We start from the raw sequence: 23,953 nt of genomic DNA, 5'->3' as shown, positions 1-23,953 counted from the left end.
AAGTTAAATTACAGCTCCAGTGAGCGTCAGCATCGAGCCATTCAAAGTAATCCTTAATTTTTTTGATGCACTCAAGTGCTGGGACGCAGCCAGGAGCAGCAGAAAATACAGTCATCCATCTTTAGAAGGCTCCTGTGATTTGAATTATAATTGAATTCATAAAATGTATTATGTATATATATTCATTCATCCTACTACGGTATTTGATGTAAACCACAATAAATTGCAGCTCTTTTCTTGGACGTCACACAGAGCTTGTTTCTTTCCATGGGAATGTTTTACTCATCGATTTAAACTGGGATTTAATGCTCGCTCGCTCAGTTGAATAATCTTCTTTAATCAAATGCTTTCTTTGGGTAGTTATTGTACAGCTTACGTTTATTATAATAGTTGTTCTGTTAAATGCAGCATTGTAGGTTATACATTGGTATATTTCTCTGACTCTGGACTTCATATTGAGACTAGTATACAGTTGCAGCAGGGCAACATGGGCCAGTCACAGAGGTCCCAGAGATTCCAGGTTCACTACACTTCGAAGGGGTTGTATAATTTGATCAAGTAAAAATGTTTTGGGGGAAAAAATTGACTGAGTTCCAGAATAGGTTTCCCTTAAACTAATTTCTTGCAGGGTCTAAAATTAAATGTCAAGCTCGAATCGATTGTTTGAGTTTATATTCTGCTCACATGGGACACATTCTACAGAGTTTTACACACAGCTTGGTGCTCTGTACTTGGTGGCAGTGGTGGGATGTAACAAAGTACATGTACTTTTTTACAGTACTTTAGTAAACTTGTATTTGTACCATGATTTGTACTCTACTTAAGTAGATTTATTTTGGGGTTGTTTTCAGTGTTTACTCCACTACATTTTTACAATGCATTGTATTACATGTTCCCATTTTTTAAAATATTTTAAAACTAAATTAAACCAGCAGCAGCACTCACCTAAAATCCACCACCAACACTTATAATGAAGTAGTCGACTGTTGCATTAGGGATAGATTACACTCAGCAAGTACTTTTACTTTAAATTCTTCAAGTATGTTTTAAAGCAAGTACTTACTTTTACTCAAATGGAGAAGTTGAATGCTGTACTATTACTTAAGTATGTTTTTGTCAAATTATTTGTCTATTTTGAACATTTGTTGTTAAAAGTGTTTTCTTACCTGCATATATTGATATTTTCATTCAAAACATGTTCAAATTAAAAACCTTCCCTTGAAACTTATTTATCTGTATTTTCACTTAAGTAAATGGGAACTCGAAGGTAACAGGACACATCACCCGAACATGTTAACACAACCATGGTTACAAGAAGATTTCCCAACAAAAACAGAATATAGTTGGCCTTTATTTTTACCATTCTTCTTCTTGCATAACAGTCCTTTGTCATTGCATTAAAAAACAAATCATAATAATGAGTGGAAGAAAATCAGAGGCAACATGTTTCATGCAAAGACTTTTATTTATGAATAGTCTGCAGTACTGTACAACAGCACAAACTTGTCTCTATTTACGACCATTTTAATGATCATAGCAAATATAGACAAATGTTGTGCCTTCAAAAACAGTTCCCTTTTCACAATAAATCTAAAAATACCTTGTTCTGTTTAAATATGTAGCTTAACCTTTGAAAATAAAATATACATTATATGAAATATAACACTCGTTTATTGGATAGACTATATAGTACCAAATGCAATTATATGCAAATACACCCTCTCTCTCTCTGTGACGTCTTACGCACTTCATGCACGAAAAAAGAAAATGAAAGATGCCGCGCATACAAAAGAAGCTGTACATACTTCTGTATGAAAATAGAAAATATCAAAGCAAGATGTGCACCAATCGTCTATATTATGTTACAAAGAATTGCAGTACAAAAAAGACCTACGAGCCAGATAACACGCGACCTGGAACACAGAGGTACGGGTACTGGGTGGGTAACAGGACAAAAGACGAAACCTCAGACCGAGCCTCCACTGGTGAAGCCGAGTTCGAGCCACTTCCATGCACGTGTCTACAGCCACATCCGACAGGTTCAACATCATATACAGCTGGATCAGAGAGTGACAGGGTCGAACGAGCAAAACCACTTCCAGTTTACGCTTTGAATGTTGGTATTAAACCCAGTGAATGGTGATGTCCAATGCATAGCACAAAGTTCTGTTTGGTATGTTTTTTTTTAATTACTTGTATTGCTACCCCATAAGTGACGTGAGTGTAAACCAATTGCCATTTATGCCCACAACTTATAAAGCACTGATATGTCAACATTAAATTATTTATCATGTTCAGATACTGTAATATTCCAACAGCTATGTTCTGTACAGCGTCAATACTAAGCACCTTCAGCTTAATATTTATTATTATTGCCTAAACAACTCCAAATGTCTCTTTAGTTGGTGAAAGTTAAATGAATCATCGATGTCCAGTTTAAATTAGGATTTGTAAACGGACAACACATGATGTGTGACACACGGATGAAGTTCTCCACAGAAACAGTGTGTACAAGGCACACTGCGATCAATATAGCTACATCTATCGTTTCCTGCAAGAAAAGCACTTCTGAAACTAAGATATGAACAAAGGAATCCCCACGGTTAAATATAGACTTCTGTAAATGCCACAAAATATAGATTTTTTCTCTTTGAACAGTATGAGGATCAACAAAAATAACACTTAAATCAGACGTTTCTGATACATGTTGAGATCGCTGATGGCACCGCTGAGCGTGCGAGCGCGAATCCCTGCGAGTGTAATCTCCGAGTATTTGAGGAGATTATCAGGTGCTCGCTGGTGACATAAAGCCAATAATCTCAGCAGTGCGAATCTAACACTTGTACCAAAAGGTAGGGCTTCAAAGCAAACCTTTAAATAAGATCAGCTCCTTCAAATGGAGACTTACCTCTCAAATCATGTCACAGACGCCCGAACACAACATCTATATTGCTCTTGAGTGAATCTATTCAACGACCACAGTGTTTCTCATTGCAATCCCGGCTCTCTGAGTACATTCTCTATCACACAAGTATAAGAATAAAGAGCAGGGGGTTTCATTATTAGTAACACACCCAAAGACAACACTTCCAAAAATCTAGTCGTTTCTTAACATAGATAAGAAAATATACATTTCTTCGGCAATTAAATGTCTTAAACTGATTTTTTATATTCTTAATAAAATCTAATAACTCTTTCTTATTTACATTTGGCGTAGGTTAATACTGATTGTAATGCAATACTGTTGCCTTCTTGTTTATTTTCACTGTTACATTTCCTTTGTTTGCAGAGCAGAAGCACTTTTACATTCATATTTCAACACCCGAGCAATCGAAGGAGCCCAAGTGCAGAATGGGAATAATGACACGCATTTTTCCAAAAGCAAAATAAAACAAATTCAAAAGGAGGAAGTCCGCCTGCTTGAGCAAATAAACCTTTTCGGGAGGTGGAGTGAATGGAAGGACGATGATGACAAGGTTGAAAAGGCCTGGAGAATTGGCACCAGTGGTGCCTTTATTTGGCTGTTGAAAAAAATGCTCTCGCAGCACCAGGACAGTCAGTTCCGTGAGAAGTAATGCGTAACAGTATTGGAGGGGTCACAGCAGACAAAGCCATGAGGTGAGATGAAAGCCTTTGTTGTTGGAAAAAGCTGTTAACTTGAGAAAGACAGGTTTCCCCAGTGGTGAAGGGAAGTGTCAGAGGTTACACTCTCTCCACCCGACTGGGGTCGTAGGCGTCTGATGAGAAAATAGAGAAAAGAAAAAAATTAGACAACACCATTAAAGATAAGTCGTAGAGTCAGAGTGTCAGAGCCAAGTTATCTCTCTCTCACTAAGGTGGACCTTGAAGGAAAAGTCCAACATTTACACTGAATGCAGTTATTTGCTTCATATGAAAAAAGCTATGACAATCTGTCTGTGAGTTAGGTAAGGGTAACAGTTACCCAGGCTGTTCTGAAACATGTCTAAAAACACTTCTTAAAGCTCATTAATGTGCAGTGCATGGCTTTACAATACGATATTTACAGTACAGTATAAGATTTTACTCATTTGAAAAAAGGAAACGAAGAAAAGAGAAGTTGGTGCTGTTGGTTCATTATGAAACTGGAGCAGGTCAGCGGATGTAAGCCGAGTAGGTGGTCCTCCATATGTGGCACAGAACCCATTTGCATTCACACAGCTGAAATAATTTGGTCACACAACCACCTCCCAATCTGGTCTCTGATTGGATCTCAAATGCCTCCTCAATGTGTTCACACCTTTACTTAGAGCTTAACACCACTTGTGATGGATCACTCAGAACAGCTGTTAACACCAGATCTGAGAAGGATCTGGTGTCAACATCTGTCCTGAGGGATCCAATCACACAGTTTCACAAATGTATTTGAACTCTTCTCAATGTCCATATGTTTAATTGTTTGTGGCCACCACCACATTATCAACAATGATCACCACATGGCCGATACTTCCATCGGTCAAATCTATCTTCACAGCACATGCAGCTAAACGAGATTCATTCAACCGCTATGACTCCTCTCTCTCTCTTCCCCTTTTTCTTGCTTGCTCGCTCATTCCAACGCACAGAGACATCGGATCTCTCGGGATGGATGTTAATACGAAGCCTCGGATGAAAGGTTAGTGCACTCATGTGTGCATGCAAAGTATAGTAAGCTAAGCAGCTAGCCTAGCTATGAAAAAAATTGCGGAAAAAAAGTATCAAAATCAGTAAAGCTGTTTGCAAATAGTTCAAATAAGTATCATATGTATCATGTATGTCTTGACTTTGAAGTCAAAATAAGCATATCAAATCATTTATCTCCTAATTCTTTGGTACCCACCTGAGACAGGATGCATCTCCTCATCCTCAATGTTCGAGGGGCCACAGATCCCAGAGCTGAAGCTGAGTGGCAGCGTTATCTCTCTCTTGGGAACACTGCGTGGTTTAGGAAGCAGAGGGGGCTTCTGCAGCTTGGTGCGCTGCTTTGGTTTGGGCAACTTTTGCCTCTCTGCGTTTTGTGTCGATTCAGCTTTCCTGACCTCCTCTGCATTCTGTCCGTCTCTCACTTTCTCCAAAGGCTTCTCTATATCCACCTCCACAATTTTCAGCTCCACCTCTCCTTCAGACTCTTCTGTTTTTAATTCAACATCGACTTCTCTACTCCTTTTATTGTCTACTTTCAGTGCAATCTCAACATTGATTTCTCCTCCCTCCTCTTCTTGTCTTTGCTCTTCATTACATATCCTTTCTTTCATTTCCCCTTTAGGCTCACCGACGTCTTCAGGGTCTCCTGACTTGTCACGTGTTTCATGTGCATTTTCATGTTTATCTGAGTTTTCTACCTCCTCCCTTCCTGCTTCCTCCAGTTTTTTTTCCTCCTCTTCTTCTTGCTTCTCCTCAACTTCCTCCTTTGCCTCTTCTTGAACCTCGCTCTCCTCTGTGTCTACCCTTTTCTCCTCCAAAACAATATCTCCTCCAGACTCAGAACCTTTGAGACTGAGGCGTCTTATTCGGGACACTGAGTCCAGCTCTTTCAGGCGTGTCATTCTGTCTGTGGTCGATCTGCTCAGAGATGTAGCAGATGAAGAAGCAGAAGTGTTGAGCTTATCTTGCAGGGATTCGATTAGTTTGCATGCCCCACCTCGCCCCTTCTTCTCCACATTACACATGCTCTGTGCTAGCTTCTCGTTTGGTGTGACAGGCAGGGATAGGGTAAGCTTACTGGGGGGAAACTCAGGCAGGTCCAGAGCTGCGGTTGACTGAGTCTCAGGATCCTGGTTGTGTTCACCACCATCACTGTGGTCATTGCTGTGCTTTTGTTCATTCTCTTCCTCTTGGTCTAACCCTAATCCTGTCTCCTTCACCTCCTCTGTCTCTGCCCCATGAACCATCAGGGACTCCTCTTTGACTTGCTCACACTCTCCTATCACCTGCTTTGCCTCTTCACTTGGACTTAGTGGTTCCTCGGTCACTGTGGCGTCAGTTTCATCCTGGTTGTCCTCAGACTGTTTGTCTGCCACTCCCAAGGCCTCCACTGGAACAGCTATACCCAGGATCCGTGCTGCCCTCTGCTCAATGGACTCATTCTCGGGAATACCTTTTGCACATTTGACCTCATACAGGTTGCTGAGGTCCTCTGCAGGCAAAGAATTGGCCTTCTCCTGAATCAGTAAGTTCTCCAGATGCTTATCGGCTATTGTTGACTCATTCTTATAGGAGATAGGCTCAGAGATGGCGTATCTCTCCGTATTGTCATTGAACACAAAGGAAACCTCCCTGCTCAGCCTTGTGATATGTGAGGAGCATTCTTTCTTGGGTGATCTGCTGCTTTCGCTCCTGCTTCTACAGATTCTTAAATTCACATCACCCCTGCATAGTGGAACACTGTCTGATTTAGCTTTTCTCTGTGTGTCCACTTCAGCTTGATGCTCTTTATTTGAATTGTGCTTGGGGCAATCACCATTTTTAACAAGTGCTACCCTACTGTCCCACAAGAGCTGCACTGTCTGACTAAGCTCCTTGTGATTGAGTGGAGACGGGACTGAGAGAGATCGCTGCATTGGCTCCCCAGGGCCGCCAGGGGTCTCTGTGTATACAGTAAGCCCCACGTCCCTCAGCAAGGACTCTTCAGGGACTGGGATGTCCTGTCTATAGAACGGGGTTGAGTCGTTGTGAAGGGATAGTGAGGACAGGAGGCAGTTGTCTTCTAGGCCTGGGTTGGGGAAAACAGAGAGCTCATTTGTTGGTGGCATGTTGTTGGCCTGTGGCCTGGAGAATGCAGTCCTTATGTCCATGCAGTCTAGATCAGCGGTAGAAGCCAAGGACTTTGATCTGACTTTTAAATTTGTGGGGTTTTCCATGTGCAGTGGTGGAAGACTGATTGCTTCCCTGCCTGGTTCTGGACCAGCAGTGAAATGTGCTCCTGTTTTAAAGGGGTCTAGTCTGTTATTCACCCCATCAAGATAATCAGCGCTCTGACCTACTTGGGGTCTCTTGCTGATTGTGTCTTCCATCTCCTTATTAATGCACTCCAGTTCACCAATTGCATCATACGGTCTTCGGTTCACTGGCTTTAAGAGAAACTGTCCAAAGGCCACTTGCTCTGCACTGTCCGGGGGACAGGAGTTGCTTTTCCTTGGAGAGGATGGCTGCTGGTCTCCCTGATCACGGGCCCTGGATGGGGAGGACGGCTCCTGCTGTAAGGGTTGCTGGGAGAGTTGCATTACTGGTGCTTGTGTTGGGCTGAGACTGGGACGGGAGAAGGCGCTGTTGCTGGAGGGATGAAGGTTTTTTTGGCCCGCCATAGGGTAACCATAAGGGCAACCACTGTCTGTCCCCAAACCACTGTCTGTGGTTGTGTCTGAGGCAGACTGAACAGGCTCTTGTCCCCCAGGCGGACTCTGGGGTTCTGGACTTTTCACCACTGTCAATGGTGAACCAGTCTGTGTTTCCTGATTACGGTACTGATTTCCAGGCCAGGACCCGGCATAGCACAACTCTTTGTCTTCTCTGGCTTGGAGTGCCCAGGCATCTATTATCTCCTTCCTTAAAGGAGCCCTCTTATAGTTCCTCATTGAGGATGTGCTGCTGGTGTGAAAGTGAGAGTAGTGGGATTTGATGGGCATCTCGTTCACAGACTTGCTCCGAACGCTTTGGCTCTCTCTGAGGCCTACAGCAAAGGTTTCTGTTTTAGTGACAGTCAGGCTTGGCATTGTCTCATTGTTGTTCTGATCTGCTGCCAAGTCTTTATTAATGTTTGTTGGTGTGTGAACAGGGACAGACACAAGACAGAAGATGGTCTCACTCACTCTTCTCTTTGTGTTCCTGTTGTTCTCTGTGCCTGAATCTGGGGCTATTTTCTTCACCTGTGTGATGGTTTCTGAAAACACTTGGTCTGAGTTGGACCCCTGGCGGGAAGAAGATCTTGATAATGGGGCCTGGAAGGTTGCAGAGGGAGATAGAGGAGGACGTTGGTTTTTGGGATATCTGTTGTTGCAGTTTTGGTCAGTTGCTGGGAAGTTATCGACAGTATCTTTGTGCAAATCACTGTGCCACCTGGTATTGTCATTGTCAAACCCGCTAGAAGACGTCTGGTTGGCATCATCGGCCAGTTTGGCAGCGATGAAAGGCCCCAACGGTGGGGGCAAAAAGGCACTGTCGTCGGACACAGGCTCCGACACGGTGACGCTGGGAAGCTCATTGCGAATGTGGCGGATCTTGTCAGCGTCCGTCAAGGAGTTGCCGCCCAGGGCTGAGGAAAAATGGCGGATGCGCGGGTCATCAAAGGGGATATACTGGACCCCTCCACCAGGGTGCTCCTGGGAAGTATACACTGGATAAAGCTGCTTCTGGCAGGACAAGCTCCTCTCTCTCTGGGGATCCGGCCAGGAACCTACTGGATGTCTGGTGAGCCAGTGAGATCCATCTGGAGCCACATGTATCTGCTGGTACACATCCCCTCGGTACCTGGAATTGAAAACAACACAGATCCAGTTATATTTCAGCAACACTGACTTCAACAAGACAAAAAGGAATAAAACAAAAGGAAACTATAAAAAACGGTTGTGAAAAGTGATGTTAGCCAACCTAACATTGCTGTATGCTTGGTTGGTGAGTGAGAATGTAGCTTTATTGCACTGGACAGATACATTGATAGCCATCAACAAATATTGTTACCGAACAGACAGCAATTTGAGAAGACTGTAGCTTCTCCAATGTTAATGCAGATTCTAAAACCCATTCAGAGACATAAATCGCAGGACCTAAAATCTAAATAGGTAGTCTTAATAATGCTTTTTCACACTTTTTTACGCTTTTTAGTGCATTAATACAACAAAGATCTTGTGCCATCACTGATCATGAACACTGAGAGATTGTTTTTTGTAATCTTGTAAAGTGCCTATGGGCATTGTTCGAAGCACTATACAAATAAAATGCATTATTATTGTTCATTGTCCAACAAACAACTGTAATTTTAATGTTCATATTCCTTTCACATACAAATGTATTACAAATAATTTAAAACTAATTTCTTGACATATTTGGTAAAAGTGGTAAAAGTAAATTCCTTCATGTATTGCAACTCTCTCCACTATTATTATTACTACAATTTCCAGCCTTCAAAAAATGATTTGTGTTAGTCTATTCATTCAAAAGATAATAGTGTCATGTAAAGTGAAAAGATTTCTTGAATATATAGTTAAAGATAAATCAGAAAAAATGATAATTTACCTGTAGTCAACAGCAATGTCACCATACCCCCGGTGCCCCCCTGCCATTATAGGGGCTCTTTTATAGGATGGCGGAGGGATGTATCCTGGAGGTCCAGAGTCCTGTGCAAAATAGTCCAGCTGGGGGTCACCTGTCCTTGATATGGGAAGCGGTGTTCTGTCCCTGGACTGGGGAATGACAGAGTCTCTCCCAGACAACACCTCACAGCTTCCCCTGATCTGCTGGTGCATCTCATAGGAGGGTGGTCTGGGGGGTCGAGTGAAGCGGGGCTTTGGTGTCATTGAGAGTTGGTTAGCACTAGCCGGCCTGCCGTTCTCCTGCCAGCGGGGGGTCCTGTAAAGGTCATGGTGTGACACTGGTTGGCCATTGACCCGCCTATACAGTTCCTGGCCAGATGAGGCTATTTCGACATATTGCAGGCTCTCAGGCTGCAACATCCTCGGCAGGGATTGGGATTTGGCTTTGGTCCTGGGGTGGACTACCATGCCTTCCGGAGTCCTGGCATGGAGACGCTGCTGCTCCTGTGCCCAACGCTCACCCTCACTCTGTGACAGCTGGCGGCCAAAGTTCACGGCTGGACGCCACTCATCTGTCCCCAAGCTCTGGCATTTCCTCTCACTCGCTATCTTCCAGTGATGGAGAGCCGCATCCCTCTCTCTACAGCGGGCCTGAGCTTGGGCCTGTGCCTGAACCTGAGCCTGGGCTGCCCAGCGCTGCCTCTCCTGAGCCGCCCTCTGACGCTCCTCTGCAGACATCTCTTGGCCCCTAGCCTGCTGTGGCCCCTCTGGCCTGCTGTAACCCCCCTGTCCTCCTCCGTGGGGATCTCTGAAGTTAGCGTAATCCAACAGCACAGTAAAGTCCTGGCCTCTTCTCCTCCAGTAGGCCACGTCCTTTGCCTGTGGCTGTGGACCTCTGGTGCCATCACAGAACCTGAGAGGAAGCATAAAGTAGATGTAAAGCACTGGTATGTTTCAGTGAATTGTTTGTCAGAGGTTAAACAGCATCTTGATCCCTTTACTCCTACACCTTTTTGAAGTTGAAATAGAGGAGCTGCGTCAAACAATTTCTGTGAATGTCCAAAACCCCCATTCTGAAAAACATGCTGACACTCGACTGGGCTACACACACTCACAATCATTCGAGTGAGGCTATGAGCATTTCTAATTATTCAAACAATAAAATAATTAAAAATATTGACAAGCAGCTGTTCCGGGCCATTAAATACCATCAGGTCGTGATAAAGGGAAAATGAGAAATTGTTTTTGCGCTGTCATTTGGATAGATTAAAACACTGAATTCATATCCCACTAGATGGCGACAGATGACCACGAGTAGCACGCCAGTGCCTGGTAATTGTGATATTCTATGGAGCATAATGAACAGATTACACAATGACACACAGTGGCTGCTAGTCCCAGATGTCCTCCAAGACAGATCAACAATTTAGAGGACGTTTCATTGACAGCCTTTCTATTGCTCTGTTCTTTAGCTTAAGCTCTGAGAAACTAAGTAGCGTCTCACCAAACCAGAGAAAGGAAAGCTCCCGCTACACTATGGTGTGGATGGCAGATGATGTTTGACGGCAGAACTGATGGGCTACAACAAGATGCAATGGTTGATCATTTCAGTCTATTTGTGGAGTGACTGACTGACTGACAACGGAAACAAGACGCAAGCACATGTGTACACACCCGCGAGGCCGAGGCCACTGAACGTCCTTGACATTTCCGTCCATAGTCATCACTGGCCAGAGATGCTTGCTGGGGGAGAGGGGGGGGTAGCCATGCCAAATTTACTAAATCTGAGGGCATCTCATGTAAGATGAGTTACCGTCATTAGTCTAATTGGGTCTAAGTTGCACTTCTCAATCCGAGCTCTACATTAGGCCTGTTTCTTATCAACACTACGGCTGCCGGGCAAACCGGGTTTGGATAAGAGGAGAAAAAAAGGAGGATGAACAAACAACAGACTGAAATTGCAGAACATATGTCTTAGCAATTCCGACATTCCCAACAGAAAGCTCTAATGGCACTGGTGGAGCAGCGACATGAAAAATGAGGATTACTCATCTCAATAGAATAAAACCAAAAAGTGAAAGAATAAAACACTAACACACTATTCAAGGTCATTGGACTATTTTCAGATTCTCTGTCACTGGCTGGTGGCGAAAAGGGATTAGGGGGAAAAAGGAAAGTCGGCCAAACAAAATATAAGGAAAACAGGGGGAAAAAAATATCTGACAAGGCTGCCTAATTGTGTGGACATTGGAACAGCTGTATTGACTTTGTCTCAGTTACAGCACACTAACCCCCAGAATTGGTGCAAATAGGCAAACTAAACAATCCTGGTTTTAGGAAAAAACAGATTGGCTGCAGACAGGCGACATCTCTGGAAATATCATGCGGTCCTTATCCGAGAGGGTTTCAATTACATAACTCCAGACGAAGCTAAATATAGCCTATTCTCCATATTCATATTTAAATAGACCCTACACGGATCTTGTATTATTGATGGTCAATGCATTATATAAGTAGGTGTAAAGCCTTTGAGTGGAAGTGGAAGCCAGCTAGGAATGTGGGTCATGTATGGGGGTAGAATCTGGAAGGGGTTATGCCAACAAACCTGGCAACCTGCATGTGTAAGACTGGGCATGCTCAAATGGGTCACATAGGTTTTTCCTAAAAGCTATTTTAAATACAACTCCAAGGTCCCATGTGGCAGATTAAGACTCCAGCACACATTATCCCCTCTCACTCTTCCCCTCCTCAAGACCTGACTGGGAAAAGGAAGACACACAAGGGGAAAGATAAAAGTGAGGACGAGATGGCGGAAGGGACTGAGCGGCAGTGTTAAGCACTTCAATTAATGTTATGATGTGAAATCCTCATGGAAAACTCCTTGACAAGCTTCATTTTCATTCACGTGCTCCAATTAGGCACCGTAACAATTCAAAACTCTACCAATCAATCAAAGAAGTGTGAGGGCAAGCCATAATCAGGACAGGGCATGCAGACAGGAGTGCATTACTGATCTCAAGGTACTGTGTCTTACCCACTGTCCGAGGTCAGCGATTCTCCCAAAGAGTAGGTGTCAATGTGGCTCCGGCTCTCAGCCTCCCGCCTGGGCTGGCTCCTGTCCCTGGGCTCATTGTTGTTGTTGGTGCAGCCGCTGCTGTACGGTTGGGGCTGCCTGGTTCCACCACCGTTCCCGTAGGGTGCCCCGGGCCCCCTTTCATAGCCGTTCACTGTCCTGGGGCCGGGCCTGTTCTCCAGGATTTCGTGGTGTTTGCTGTAGGACGGCGGTGAGGATGAAGACGCCTGGCGGGACGAGGACGCGGGGGCTGGGGTAGGGGTGGAGGAGGGGGTGGTGGTATGCTTGGGCAGCTTGTATCCATGAGAGATGAGGAGGTCCTCCACGCTGTACATGGTCGCATTTGTTTATGCTGGTGTGGTTATATTTTTTCCCCTCTCTCTCTCTCTTTTTTTTTTCTTTTTTGTGGAGAGGAAGGTAGGTCGGTTGTCAAGGCGTCTCTGCTTCTTCCCTACGTGCAGCGGCAGGATCACCGGCACAGCTGCGCAGCTGAGGCCATTGCTGGGAAAAAAAGAAAAAGGGGGAATGACATGAAGAGACAAGAAGAGAGACAGAAAATAGGAGGTGACGGTAAAACCATTATCCCTTCTACCCGTGTCCAGCTTTTGTCAAGGGTCCCAACCCGTGTGGACAGTTGAGAGGACGAAAACAAAAAGAGATCCCCGGACCCAAATTCTGAGCTGCCATGCACGACAAAACCAAGATCACCCGCCTTCACCAGCAGCCTTTGCCTGCCTCCTCTTCTTCTCCAGTCCTCCTAGCAACAACCTTCTTCCGAACTCACTCGGAGATCACCAGCACCTAAACCCGTCCAGAACTAAGTCGGACTGGGAGGTAGAACATGCACTCTTAAATAACAAACCACGATAACATGATCGTTGGCGGCAGCAAGACTTTCAGAAGGCTGCTGGTGCTGCAGTGAAAGCACAAAATGCCACTGTTTACACTGGGCTCCCTGGAGACTTCCATACAGTGGCTGTTAGCAGCCAACCGCTACTCACATTTTACATCAGTGAGCCAACTAGGGGATTGTATTCCTCTCTGCTCACCTCTGCATTGTCTCTTTTTACATCTCTACTCCTTCAAAAAGGATGTTACGGTTAAAGTCTAAAAGGATGAAGACATTTTTTTTCAGCTGTCCTCTAAATATATCTCTGGGTTGGATTAGGTTAGGTGTATTCACACAGCCCTTTGAAAGTAATAGAACTTAAAATTGATCACAAAGTATGGAATTGTTAAAAGATGCGTATATGATTTCACACGCTCCATGCCTTCCTTTATGGTGTGTTTCCATAAACAATTAGCAAAGTATTCGACTGACAGAAAAACATTCTGACATATTACTCTATTAATTCCATTTTTACTTAAGTTGTCAAGTCATTTTTTTATTAAAATTTCAATTGCTCCTCTTTTTCAAATATGAATATTGGTGATTTTCAAAATGTTAATGACGAGTGCAGTGCCTGTTCTAAACCTGCCTGTGTGGAATTGGCTGTTAGCTTGGCCTGAGGTTACTCTGGTTGCAGCTTTCTTTCTGAAACTGTTAAAGTGACCTGCAGTAATTGAACCGCAGCAAGTGCAGACTGGCTGCTGGATTCAGTCAGTGGCTGCTCCACTGCTGCTGCACAAAGAGCCGCTCACCTGTTTATTCAAGGTTCAGAGAAACTCGCTGATGCCAATATTGTGAATGTGCTGTTGTCATGAATCAATGTTGTAAATATTGTAAGTTTGTTGATGTGTTCTGCTACACGTGGCATCTGCTGCACTTCTGTCCGTCCTGGGAGTGGGATCCGTCACATGTGGCTCTCTCTGAGGTTCCTATGGTTGTTTTTCTGGTAGTTTTTCCTTACTCTTGTTGAGGGTTAAGGACGGAGGATGACGTTCATTGTTAACCCCTATGAGACAAATTGTAATTTGTGAATATGGGCTATACAAATTAAATTTGATTGATTGATTGATGATTGACAAAATCAATTACGCTGTTGACTCCCAGCCGCCGCTGCTACAGAGTGTGAGTCACCTGTTTATTCAGATTTTATTGTTAAACGCGTCATGTTTCCAAATTGCACCAAATTTGACTGCACTTCCCACGGGCCCTTAACAAAACAAATGCCAAATGTCAAGGCGATAAGATGAACAGTTCTTGAGCATTCCACAGACAGACAGACAAATAGACAGTGAATTGAATGTCTTAGTGTTTTTCGACTCTTGTTCAGACGTGACAAGTGATGTGAAGGAGTTATTTTGGGCACTGGGTAAATGTGAGAGGCTATTTTCTGACACTGTGTAGACTACACCGTCTGCACACTAATCGATAACAGATAGCTGTAGCCCTGTCTGTTAAATCCCATTATTTTTAAGTGTTTAAACCGAGCTTGAAAATAGAACAGCTGGAGAGGGACACCACAAACACAAAGCGGGTAATCTGCACAGACTGCAAAGGTTAAAAAGTATTATGACATTTGCTTCCTGCCCCCAAAAAAAGACTACAAGTAGCGTCACGAACCGATGAGGAAGTGAATGATGACACCCAGGGTGCATCTGCTCATGATGTAATGCCCTTGATGAAGTCACGCTTGCTGCCTTGTCAACAGGACAGATGCTGCTGCAGCCCACTCATTCAATACTCTCCAGCGAAACAGACTGCCAACAAACCTGGCTGTCCTTAATAAGAAATGGCATTCAGGAGCAGCAGTGTGGGACTTGTTGCCAGAATCAAACGCTGTTCAGACAGTTTAAAAGCCAATCCCACTATGATTGTTTAATGGCACGAGTCAAATTGCTTTTGTTTTCGGCTCTGGAAAACAGACGGCCGAGACAGAGGGAAATGTATTCAGCAGCAAACAGATTAGCATTTGTTTAGCTTCTTGGCATTTGTTTAGCCATGATAGCGCCATAGAGATGAAAAAAAAAAAAATTCTATAAATGGAGCCCTGACTCAGAGGGCAGCATCACTACCCGTGTCTCCTTCCTCCCTGCTCCCTCCCTTTGCTATAGTCCTCCTTGTACCTGAACCGTAGGATAGCCTACTAGGTGATTAACAGGATCCAAGACCGTGAAATGCCGCTCCCTTTGTATGTCTGGCTCTCTAATACGATTATCTTTTTTAATTTAAAACCTTAAACCTGTTAGTTTTGGAGGATTGACTCTTGGCGCCTGCCCAGTTCATATTTTTGTTGAGTTTAACTCTTTCCATTTGTGTTTTTGCATAATCTCCTCAAGGAGAGGCTTCAGTCCTGAGTCTGGTTGGGACGTTCTTGTCAACAATGTCATTGCGATCCAGAAAAAGGGTTTTCTCTGCTTCATTTTCTTCAAGATGAGCAAAGGAACACAATTCTTCATGAACTTCAGTTGAACTTGTGCTGGGAAACAGGCCAGTGACTATGGTCAATAACTCACACTGTGATTCTGACATACTGTAAATGGCAGCAAAATGCAATCCAATATGGTCGTTTTGTTGCCATTTGACACTTCAGATTATTCACTTAAACTCACATGACCAACATGAACATTTCTCTGAAGTGTAAACATTTTCGTCTGTACTTTAAATTAAGAAGCACCACCAGGTATCCCGTTACAGGAACTCATTTCAAGCTTTGGGATCAGAGAGTGGTATCATACCCTTTCCTTCCTGTAGCTGAGGCTTATCCCTCCAACCAGGCAGAGGCTTAATTAAGTGAGGCTTAGGTAAAGGGTTATTATTTATTAATATGATAATTCCCTTTTGTTATGATATTAGCAGATAACCTGTCTTATCTGAATATCCATATGCTGTCTAATCGAGCTAAATCCTTAATCTCAGTCAGTTGCTCTTGGTGTCATCACCAAATGAGGATTATCTCCATCACCAGTAAAAGTAAGGAGTTACATCCCGTAAAAGTGACCTGCCCTCCCTCAGCAACCCCCCCAACCCTCCCCCAACATAACCCCACTCCCTCCTTCCCATGACAAGCTCCGTTTAAATACTGCTAATGCTGTTACGCAATGGAATTACCCATTTTATTTCAAATAAAACCTCAGATTCAAGCAGTGGTATCAAACAATGGTCGGCTTTCATTCCCCGCAAACACAACAACATTGTGTTTCGTTACAATGCCTTCTTGTGTGAAAAAGACTGGCATTAAAGGCGCTCGAATTTGGCAACCGGGGGGGAAGAAGAAAGAAAAAAGTGCAGATCTGCTCTATTTTTAATGACACTCCGGCTCGCTCAAAGAGAGAAATTAATGATAAAGTTTATGGATAACATATGCTGCAAAGTAAACTAAAAATAAACAGAACCACATGGGGGCTGGCATTTCCCTACAGACGACCCTCACACCAGCCCGCACATTTTCTCTAATAAGTCACTGTACACTGCTACTGTAACATCATCGTTTTTTACATTTAATATGCACTGAAATATGTAAGACCTCAGAGACCACCACTTTTCAGGTCAAGTGAACTCATGTCAAGGCCTCGGCTTGTTTATTAAAACGGATACAAGCATTTTTTGTGAGAGTTGGGGGGGGGGGGGGCGTGCCCTTACACTGGTGGCTACACCAGCGGCAGGCTGCAGGGGCATGACGGCTTGCAGGTTGACAGTTTGGTGTCAGCTCCTTATTCATGACCCAACTGAGATGAGGGCATGGTGGAGAGGTGGGGAGGCGGGAAGGGAAGCAGAGGGACAGCACGGGTGGCAGACAATGCAGGACAGAGACCTTCATCAGGCCTCAGGGAGGACAGAACTGCAGTGTTAGAAAATGGTCCAAACTATATGGGTTACAGGCAGCGGAATAAATCCCACTGCATACGTAACTAAACTTTTTAGACAGTGAAACGTCATTATTGTCCATGAAACTATGACCAGAAGTGAAGAGTTTCTGCACTGTGCTCAAAACAAATTGAGCAACAGTGATGAATGTGTTCCTGAGGAGGACACAGAGATGTGTTAAAATAGCACATCCCTGTTAAAAGTGGAGAACTACAGACAAAAACAATCTGGATTTAACAGGCTCCAGAATAAAGGCACCACTACAAAAGAAATCTCGAACGCCAGCGCCTGGAACCCAAAAGACGATAAGTCTGCTTCCTAAAATATTCCACAAGAGCCGCACCTCCCCACCACATTGTTCCTTGGATCTATAACAACTGACCCGAGTGGGTGTGTACTTGGCTCGTCTCTGGCCTGCATCTGTTTGGACTGTGCACGCACATGGGTTTCTCAGGGATGACAGCCCATCACATTCAGCAAACAGCAACGGGCCGCAGATTGTTTATCTATGTGACATCACTGTGTCCAGCAGAGGGGCCGCCTCTCTTCCTGAGGAAGTGCGTAGCTGTGAGGACGGAGGAGAGCCGACGGTGTCGCAAATGTTTCCAATCAGGCTCTCTGCGAGCTCCTGTTTGTCCTGGGGAAAAGAAGCTGGACGCCTGCTTCTGGCTGAGGCCGGAGGAATAAACAGCCGGGCAACCTCGAGCCATATTTTACCCATGCTGACCTCTAGGAAGCACAATGTTCTGCACATCAGGTAGACTGTAACTCAGCAACATAAAGTGTGGGCATGTTATCTGGGGAGCTTTCTGCCCTCTGGACACTGGCAATCCATCAGGAAAATCCCACTGGACTCAGCAGCCATGCAACTAATTTAGGCCAATTATATCCTGCTGCAACAACCAAAAACAAAGGTTGTAATTTAATTCTAACAGGTGGGCATGTATTTAAATGAAAAGATGTCCCTGTCTAGCACATGACAAGCCCATCACCACGTTGCAACCCATGTGCTTTCTCCAGCATCCACACCCTCCTGCTGGAGAGAGTACATCAACAGGCTAGGCCAATGCATTGTGAGTCAATTAGCTCATGTGGAAAGGTTTAGCCAAAAAAACACCCACTCGCATTATTTTGTTGAGCACATCCCATGGCAACAGTTGTTTTGCTTTTGTGAATGGCAGCTTGCAGACAATAGCATGTGGGCTGCTCAGATATTCCCGCTGCATTGCCACAGTCCAAAACTTATTGCAGTCAGACTCCACTGGCAGCGAAATCAAAGGCAGGATGGGGGTGGGAGTGTGGGAGTGTGGGAGTGTGGGAGGGGGGGCCAGAGGGGCGGGGGTGCTGGTGTTGTTTTTATCCCATCCTATTCTAACACATCACAGTCTGCAGCACTGTGGCGTGGTTTCAGACTCATTTTCAGACTGTCAAAAAAGCTGAGCAGCCCAACGTTCGTTATCAGAGTTTCGTGCAAACATTTCTATGACAAGTGGCGTAGGAGCAGCATAGCTAATGGCTCATTAACGCATGTGGCAAAGCTGTACAGCACACATAAGACACTGCCGACGTGAAGGTAATTACATCAATGGACTCATTTTCTATTGTAAAGAATGCTTAGCTCAGTTTAGCTCAAATGCAGGAATTTGGCGTCATGAGATTTTCTTCAACCGAACGCATCCAACATTCATGCATTATGTGCAGAGGAGATTCAGGGCTGAGCATTTGCTCCACAGATCGTGCCAGCGTTTCAGAATCATCATTTCATGTGAGAGGAAAATAAAACATAAAGGAGGGGGCATATTAAGCGCACTAATCCAACGAGGCACAGTGCTGCTACACAGTAGGCTTCACCTGCACTGAACTATTCCCAGGCCATGCTGCTTCGGAGCCTGCCAAACCTGCTTCATGGTAATTAGTGTCTGTCAAGGTCCGAGCATTGCTTGAGATGACAGTGGCATGGTTTATTAGCCAGGAACACAGTGATCAAAGGGTTAGCAATACTCTGGCTTCCTGCTAATCAGATGTGGACCCAGCATGCCTCTTGCTCCTTATTATAGAAGGAACGGTAATAAACAACCTAACATAGACAAGAGAATATGCTATAACCAGGAAGCTTAAACACATTTAGCGCATGATATTTACAGACAGCTGAAGGGAGGCGGCAACAGCAGTCTGTGATGCAGATTACAGGTGGGGTGAACGGGCTCTTCCACACGATGTAACTGAAGTGTTGTCGTGATGGATGGCCTGACGAATGTGGAAAAAAGGGCTATGTAAACACATGAAAATGAATGGTCAGGGTTATCTCAAGGGCTTAATCACTGCATGGGCATAAAATTGAGAAACATAAAATCACAAAGCAGGCAGCTCAACCATCTGCCAAACATATGGACTTCCACCAGGCTAGCACTCAGGCAGGACATAACAATATATGCACGGGGTGTGCTTTCCACGTCATTTCATGCCTCCGATTCAGTGCTCTGTATTCTCGCTCTGAGAGCCGCACTGGCAGATGTCAATAGCTTTCACACGTTTCTGGCTGGCTTCACCCACCAGACTCCTTCCTCCCGCCTGCGTCACCTCTGCTCTGACATCACATGTGACATCAGGCAGCACCTCCGAGGGGATCCCTGTAGCCGGGCAAACATCAGATGACTTTCAGAGGCTTCAGCTGCTGCTACCCAATGGCAGAAAAACTCATTTTCTTGATGTGACTGGCCTAGAAATACAGCTCAAGACTGACAGACAGGGAGAGAGAGAGAAAGAGAGAGAGAGAGAGAGAGAGAGAGAGAGAGAGAGAGAGAGAGAGAGAGAGAGAGAGGAAAGAGGAAAGAGCTGTCTACCATGAAAGATGTTAGAACAGCTAGTGCACACACACACACACACACACACACACACACACACACACACACACACACACACACACACACACACACACACACACACACACACACACACACACACACACACGCAATAGTGGAAAGGGGAAATCTAGCCCTAGGATAACCAGACTGGCTGCAGCACCAGGAAGTAATCCCAGCCCGTACTTATCGCTCTCTGTTCGGACCACTCCTGAAAGTAAAACTGGTGTGACTCATTTCATAGCTGTGGAGGGCCCCTCCAGTTTCGCTGACCAACCCTTTCCTCGGCTGCTGGAAGGAATTAATGAGCTGCTTCCCTTCCTAATACGCTCCCCGTCCCACCACACTCCGCCCCCCCTCAGGGCATCTAGCAGGGGCCTTGCGTTCACACACCATCTCAATCTCAAGGATGTGTGACAGACCCACCACATAACGCACATGCGCCCACACACACTTAAGATTTCTCTCACTCTTTTCTGCTCAAACTGCATTTTAGCTGCTGCTGATCTGGACTCTTTTTTTGCAGTATGTTTTTTTTCATTTATTCGTCAGCTTCTGGTATCCACAAATCCGGCCCACTCTGTCTAGAAAACGTCCATATGCTGACATTTACTGACAGTATCTGATGTAAGCTCACTGAGCTATGAAAGGTCTTGGCGAGAGGGAACGGCTCACTCCTGGGCAGCGTTAACAGTACTTCCATAAATACAATAAACAACTCTACCTAGAATAATCATACCTGAGGGCATGAGAGAACAGTGCTAATAACAGTGAGTCGGATTACTTCATAGGTGGAGGTTTGTTCGCTGCAACAACATTGTGATAACTCGGTAATAACATTATCTTGAAGCGATCAGCTCTTTGACAGTCTCTCCTCTGGAGGTCCCTAACCGACAAGCGGCAATGTACGTGCAAGATCTCGAATTAAAGCCATTAAGCAACTGAAATCCCTGTGACAAAATGTGAGGTATGAAGAGCAGTGGCAAGTGTTCCATCCATTGAGGGCTGTATGGGCTATAAAATGTAACTACACCATAAAAACCTCTTTAAGGTCAGCATCCAATAGTCCCAACGTAAATCTGAGCACATAACATTTACCAATTTCAGCCGAGTGACAGCAGGAGGATGGCTGCTGTGACAGTGGATCCATGCAAGGTTATAAAACAAGGCGGTGCGTGCAGGAGGCAGCGTGTGGGGGGGGAGAGGAGAAGAGAGGTCAAGCAGCAGCAGCAGCCATCATCGTGCAAACATGCTGCAGGTGTGACAAAGTGACAGCATGCAAACATCACAGCGACCTGAACTTGGCAGACCATTTGCCACAGGCTGTTCGCAGCTCATTTACATTGCCATTTGGCGTTCCCGAGCATCCGTGCAGAATCGAGGGCTACACGCGTCTCTGGACCCGATTCTCATCATCACCATCACCACCATCATCATCATCATCATGTCGGTACGAACTGACTGACAGGCTGGGCATCATGCTCGCCCCGCTGGTTCCCATGCAGGTTGCTGTGGTAGCATTTCTAGCCCGTAGCCCCCGATGCGCGCAGCTCACAGATGCAGGAGGGGGGGAAAGCAAACAGGAATTCCTTTAAACATCTGCCTGTTTAAAGTCTCGCTTCAATGCAATCCAGGTGCGGGGCTGTTTTCACAAGACCTAACACCTTCTATTGATCAACAGAGGTCCTCGGTTAAATTCGGCGTATAAATGACCCACTACAGAGACTGCATTTCAATGACAACACTGTTTTATAACTCTTGCTGCTAAATGTCTCCCATCACAGCTCACCGTGGATGGAACAGCACTCAGGAAAACAATATTCTACAAGTTGAAATTCTATAAGAGTAATTAATAGATGTTTGGAGTAACGCAGAAAGCAAACCGAAAACAAGCTATGACCACAGTATTTCGCTCGAGTGCTTAATTTGTGTTCCTCTCCATCCAGATCCCCTCTCGTCAGCTAGGACGCATAAAACTGCGTGATTTGGACGGAGTTTGGCCTCTCTCTCCCCCGCAGCTCAGACAGCGGCACAGCGGCGCTAACGCTAGCCCGGCTAGCTCCATCAGCAATCTTTAACCTTCAGCTGACAGGAGAGCGCGTCCGCAAAACTGTGGCAGCCGCACACACGCTTCAACTTAGAGAGGGAGGAAAGGTAAATAACAGACCGCCATCCTCCCACGGCTTCACCTTCTGCACGTCGCGTCCGGAAAGTGCCACGGTGCCGTCCTCGATCCTCTGGTCCCGGGCGGAGGAGGCAGGGACGAGCCGGACACGGGAGAGGAGCGCGCGGCGGAGGAGCTGCTGCGGCTCGGCTGAGAGTTGAGTGAGGGAGCCGCTGGAAAATGTTGGAGCGCAAGATCCCAGCCGCTGTCTGCCCCACACGCACACACACACGCGCGCGCGCGCACACACACACACTCACAGCAGCTCGTCTCCTCAGCATGTGTCGTCAAATTAAAAACACTGAAACAACGCGCTGCGTATGGCTCGAGCAGAAGCCACTTTTTTCTTTACCTGTGAAATGCGGGGTTGCGGGGCCGCCTAGTCTCCAGTGGTCCTCCCGGCCGCTGCTGTGGACGGACTGAGCTGAGATCTGCTGAGGGAACAGCCCCTGTGCTCACTCGGCAGTGAGGAGGCTGCCCTCCTCTCCAGCGGGGAGGCAGCTGGATGCTGCTCACACAGAAGGTCACTTCACACTCAGCGTCTCAACGCACTCTGCACACACATGCTGGAGGAACATGGAAACATTTGCCTGTGATTTGTACTTAATCCTAAAATAAGAGTGCGATTCTAACAAATGTGAAACATAGATATCCTCTCTGTCGTTCTCAAGGATTCTTTATAAATACTGTTAACCCTATGTCTCTTGTCCTGTCTATCTATCTATCTATCTATCTATCTATCTATCTATCTATCTATCTATCTATCTATCTATCTATCTATCTATCTATCTATCTATCTATCTATCTATCTATCAACATAGTCTACCCACCTACATTGGGAACCGTTGGGTTTGTCTATAAACTTAAGGTCAAGACCTTAAGTTTATAGATCTGGCTCTTAAATTGGACTGAACAGAATATCTTTTATTACAATCGATTCTTCATTTTGCCATGGACTTTTGTGTGAAACACTTTGTAACCTCGTTGTACCTATTTTAGCTAACTACCTACCTACCGACATAGTCTACCTATCTTTGCTACCTGCCGACCTACCTACCCACCTACCTGCCCACCCACCAACCTACCTAGTCTACCTACCTAGAAGTACTAACTAATGTCAGAAGGTTGATAACTTGCAAATAAGAATGCATGTCACCTTCAGACATCCATGTCTGTATAGGCTATTTATGTTAATATATATATGGAGTAGTATAGGCTTTGTATGTAGGCTTTGAAAGGTGATTATGATTCAATCTCCTTCAACATTGGCACACATGACAATTTGCTTCTTTGCTCATTTCCTTTCTTTCCTCATAAAAACCTGATAGATGATGTCACTTTGGGCTTAATAGAACAATAATGGACATGTTTGTCTCTTTCTTTCTCATGTTTTATAGTTTAATTGACAATGAAAATAAGTAATTTAATTTCTGTAAATATTAACCTATGTACAACTTTGTTATTTAGAGCAGTTGTTTCAAACTTCAAGTCCACTGGTTTTTTAATGTTTTCTCTCCTGTGAGCTTTGCCAAATCCTATCCTTTACGTCTGTCTGGCTCCAAGCCTTCACAGCTGAAAGTTGTACTCTGTTTCCAACTCTTAAAAAGAACAGAGGAGCCTAAAATCTCCATAATATTGACACAGATGTTGCATATAACTGAGTTCCCCTGAAAATAAGGGAGGCTGGTAGGCTTCTGTCCGCCCTGGCTTGTGTATTCCCACAGTGGAAATAATTTCAGTGGACTGCCTAGTGTCTGACCATTGACATGTACATCCTCTAATTTATTTGAAATAAATGTCTGCTTTGGCTGTCCACTTTGCATGATCCCAGCTGTTGATGTGTCCTCTGGTTAATAGCCT

The 23,953-nt window shown here is 44.9% G+C and overlaps 1 protein-coding gene across 2 annotated transcripts; it reads right to left on the bottom strand.

The window, feature by feature from the left end:
- Positions 1 to 1,446: 1,446 nt before the first annotated feature.
- Positions 1,447 to 22,582, bottom strand: jcada (junctional cadherin 5 associated a). 2 transcript variants are annotated; one of them, XM_035142777.2, is made up of 5 exons: positions 22,446 to 22,582; positions 12,280 to 12,819; positions 9,229 to 10,158; positions 4,838 to 8,463; positions 1,447 to 3,737 (listed from the first exon to the last, which is right to left on the bottom strand). In XM_035142777.2, the coding sequence occupies exons 2-5, from the start codon at positions 12,651 to 12,653 to the stop codon at positions 3,703 to 3,705; spliced, it is 4,965 nt and encodes a 1,654-aa protein (XP_034998668.2). In that variant the 5' UTR covers positions 12,654 to 12,819; positions 22,446 to 22,582; the 3' UTR covers positions 1,447 to 3,702. The 2 variants fall into 2 exon arrangements, with proteins under 2 accessions (XP_034998668.2, XP_034998670.2); XM_035142779.2 differs by lacking the exon at positions 22,446 to 22,582 and adding an exon at positions 22,119 to 22,312.
- Between the last annotated feature and the right edge of the window lie 1,371 nt (positions 22,583 to 23,953).

Source organism: Hippoglossus stenolepis, chromosome 19 (genome assembly GCF_022539355.2).
Source record: "Hippoglossus stenolepis isolate QCI-W04-F060 chromosome 19, HSTE1.2, whole genome shotgun sequence".
NCBI classification, from domain to species: Eukaryota; Metazoa; Chordata; class Actinopteri; order Pleuronectiformes; family Pleuronectidae; genus Hippoglossus; species Hippoglossus stenolepis.
Note: the sequence above shows the minus strand (reverse complement) of the source record. Positions and strands in the feature narration are given on the sequence as shown.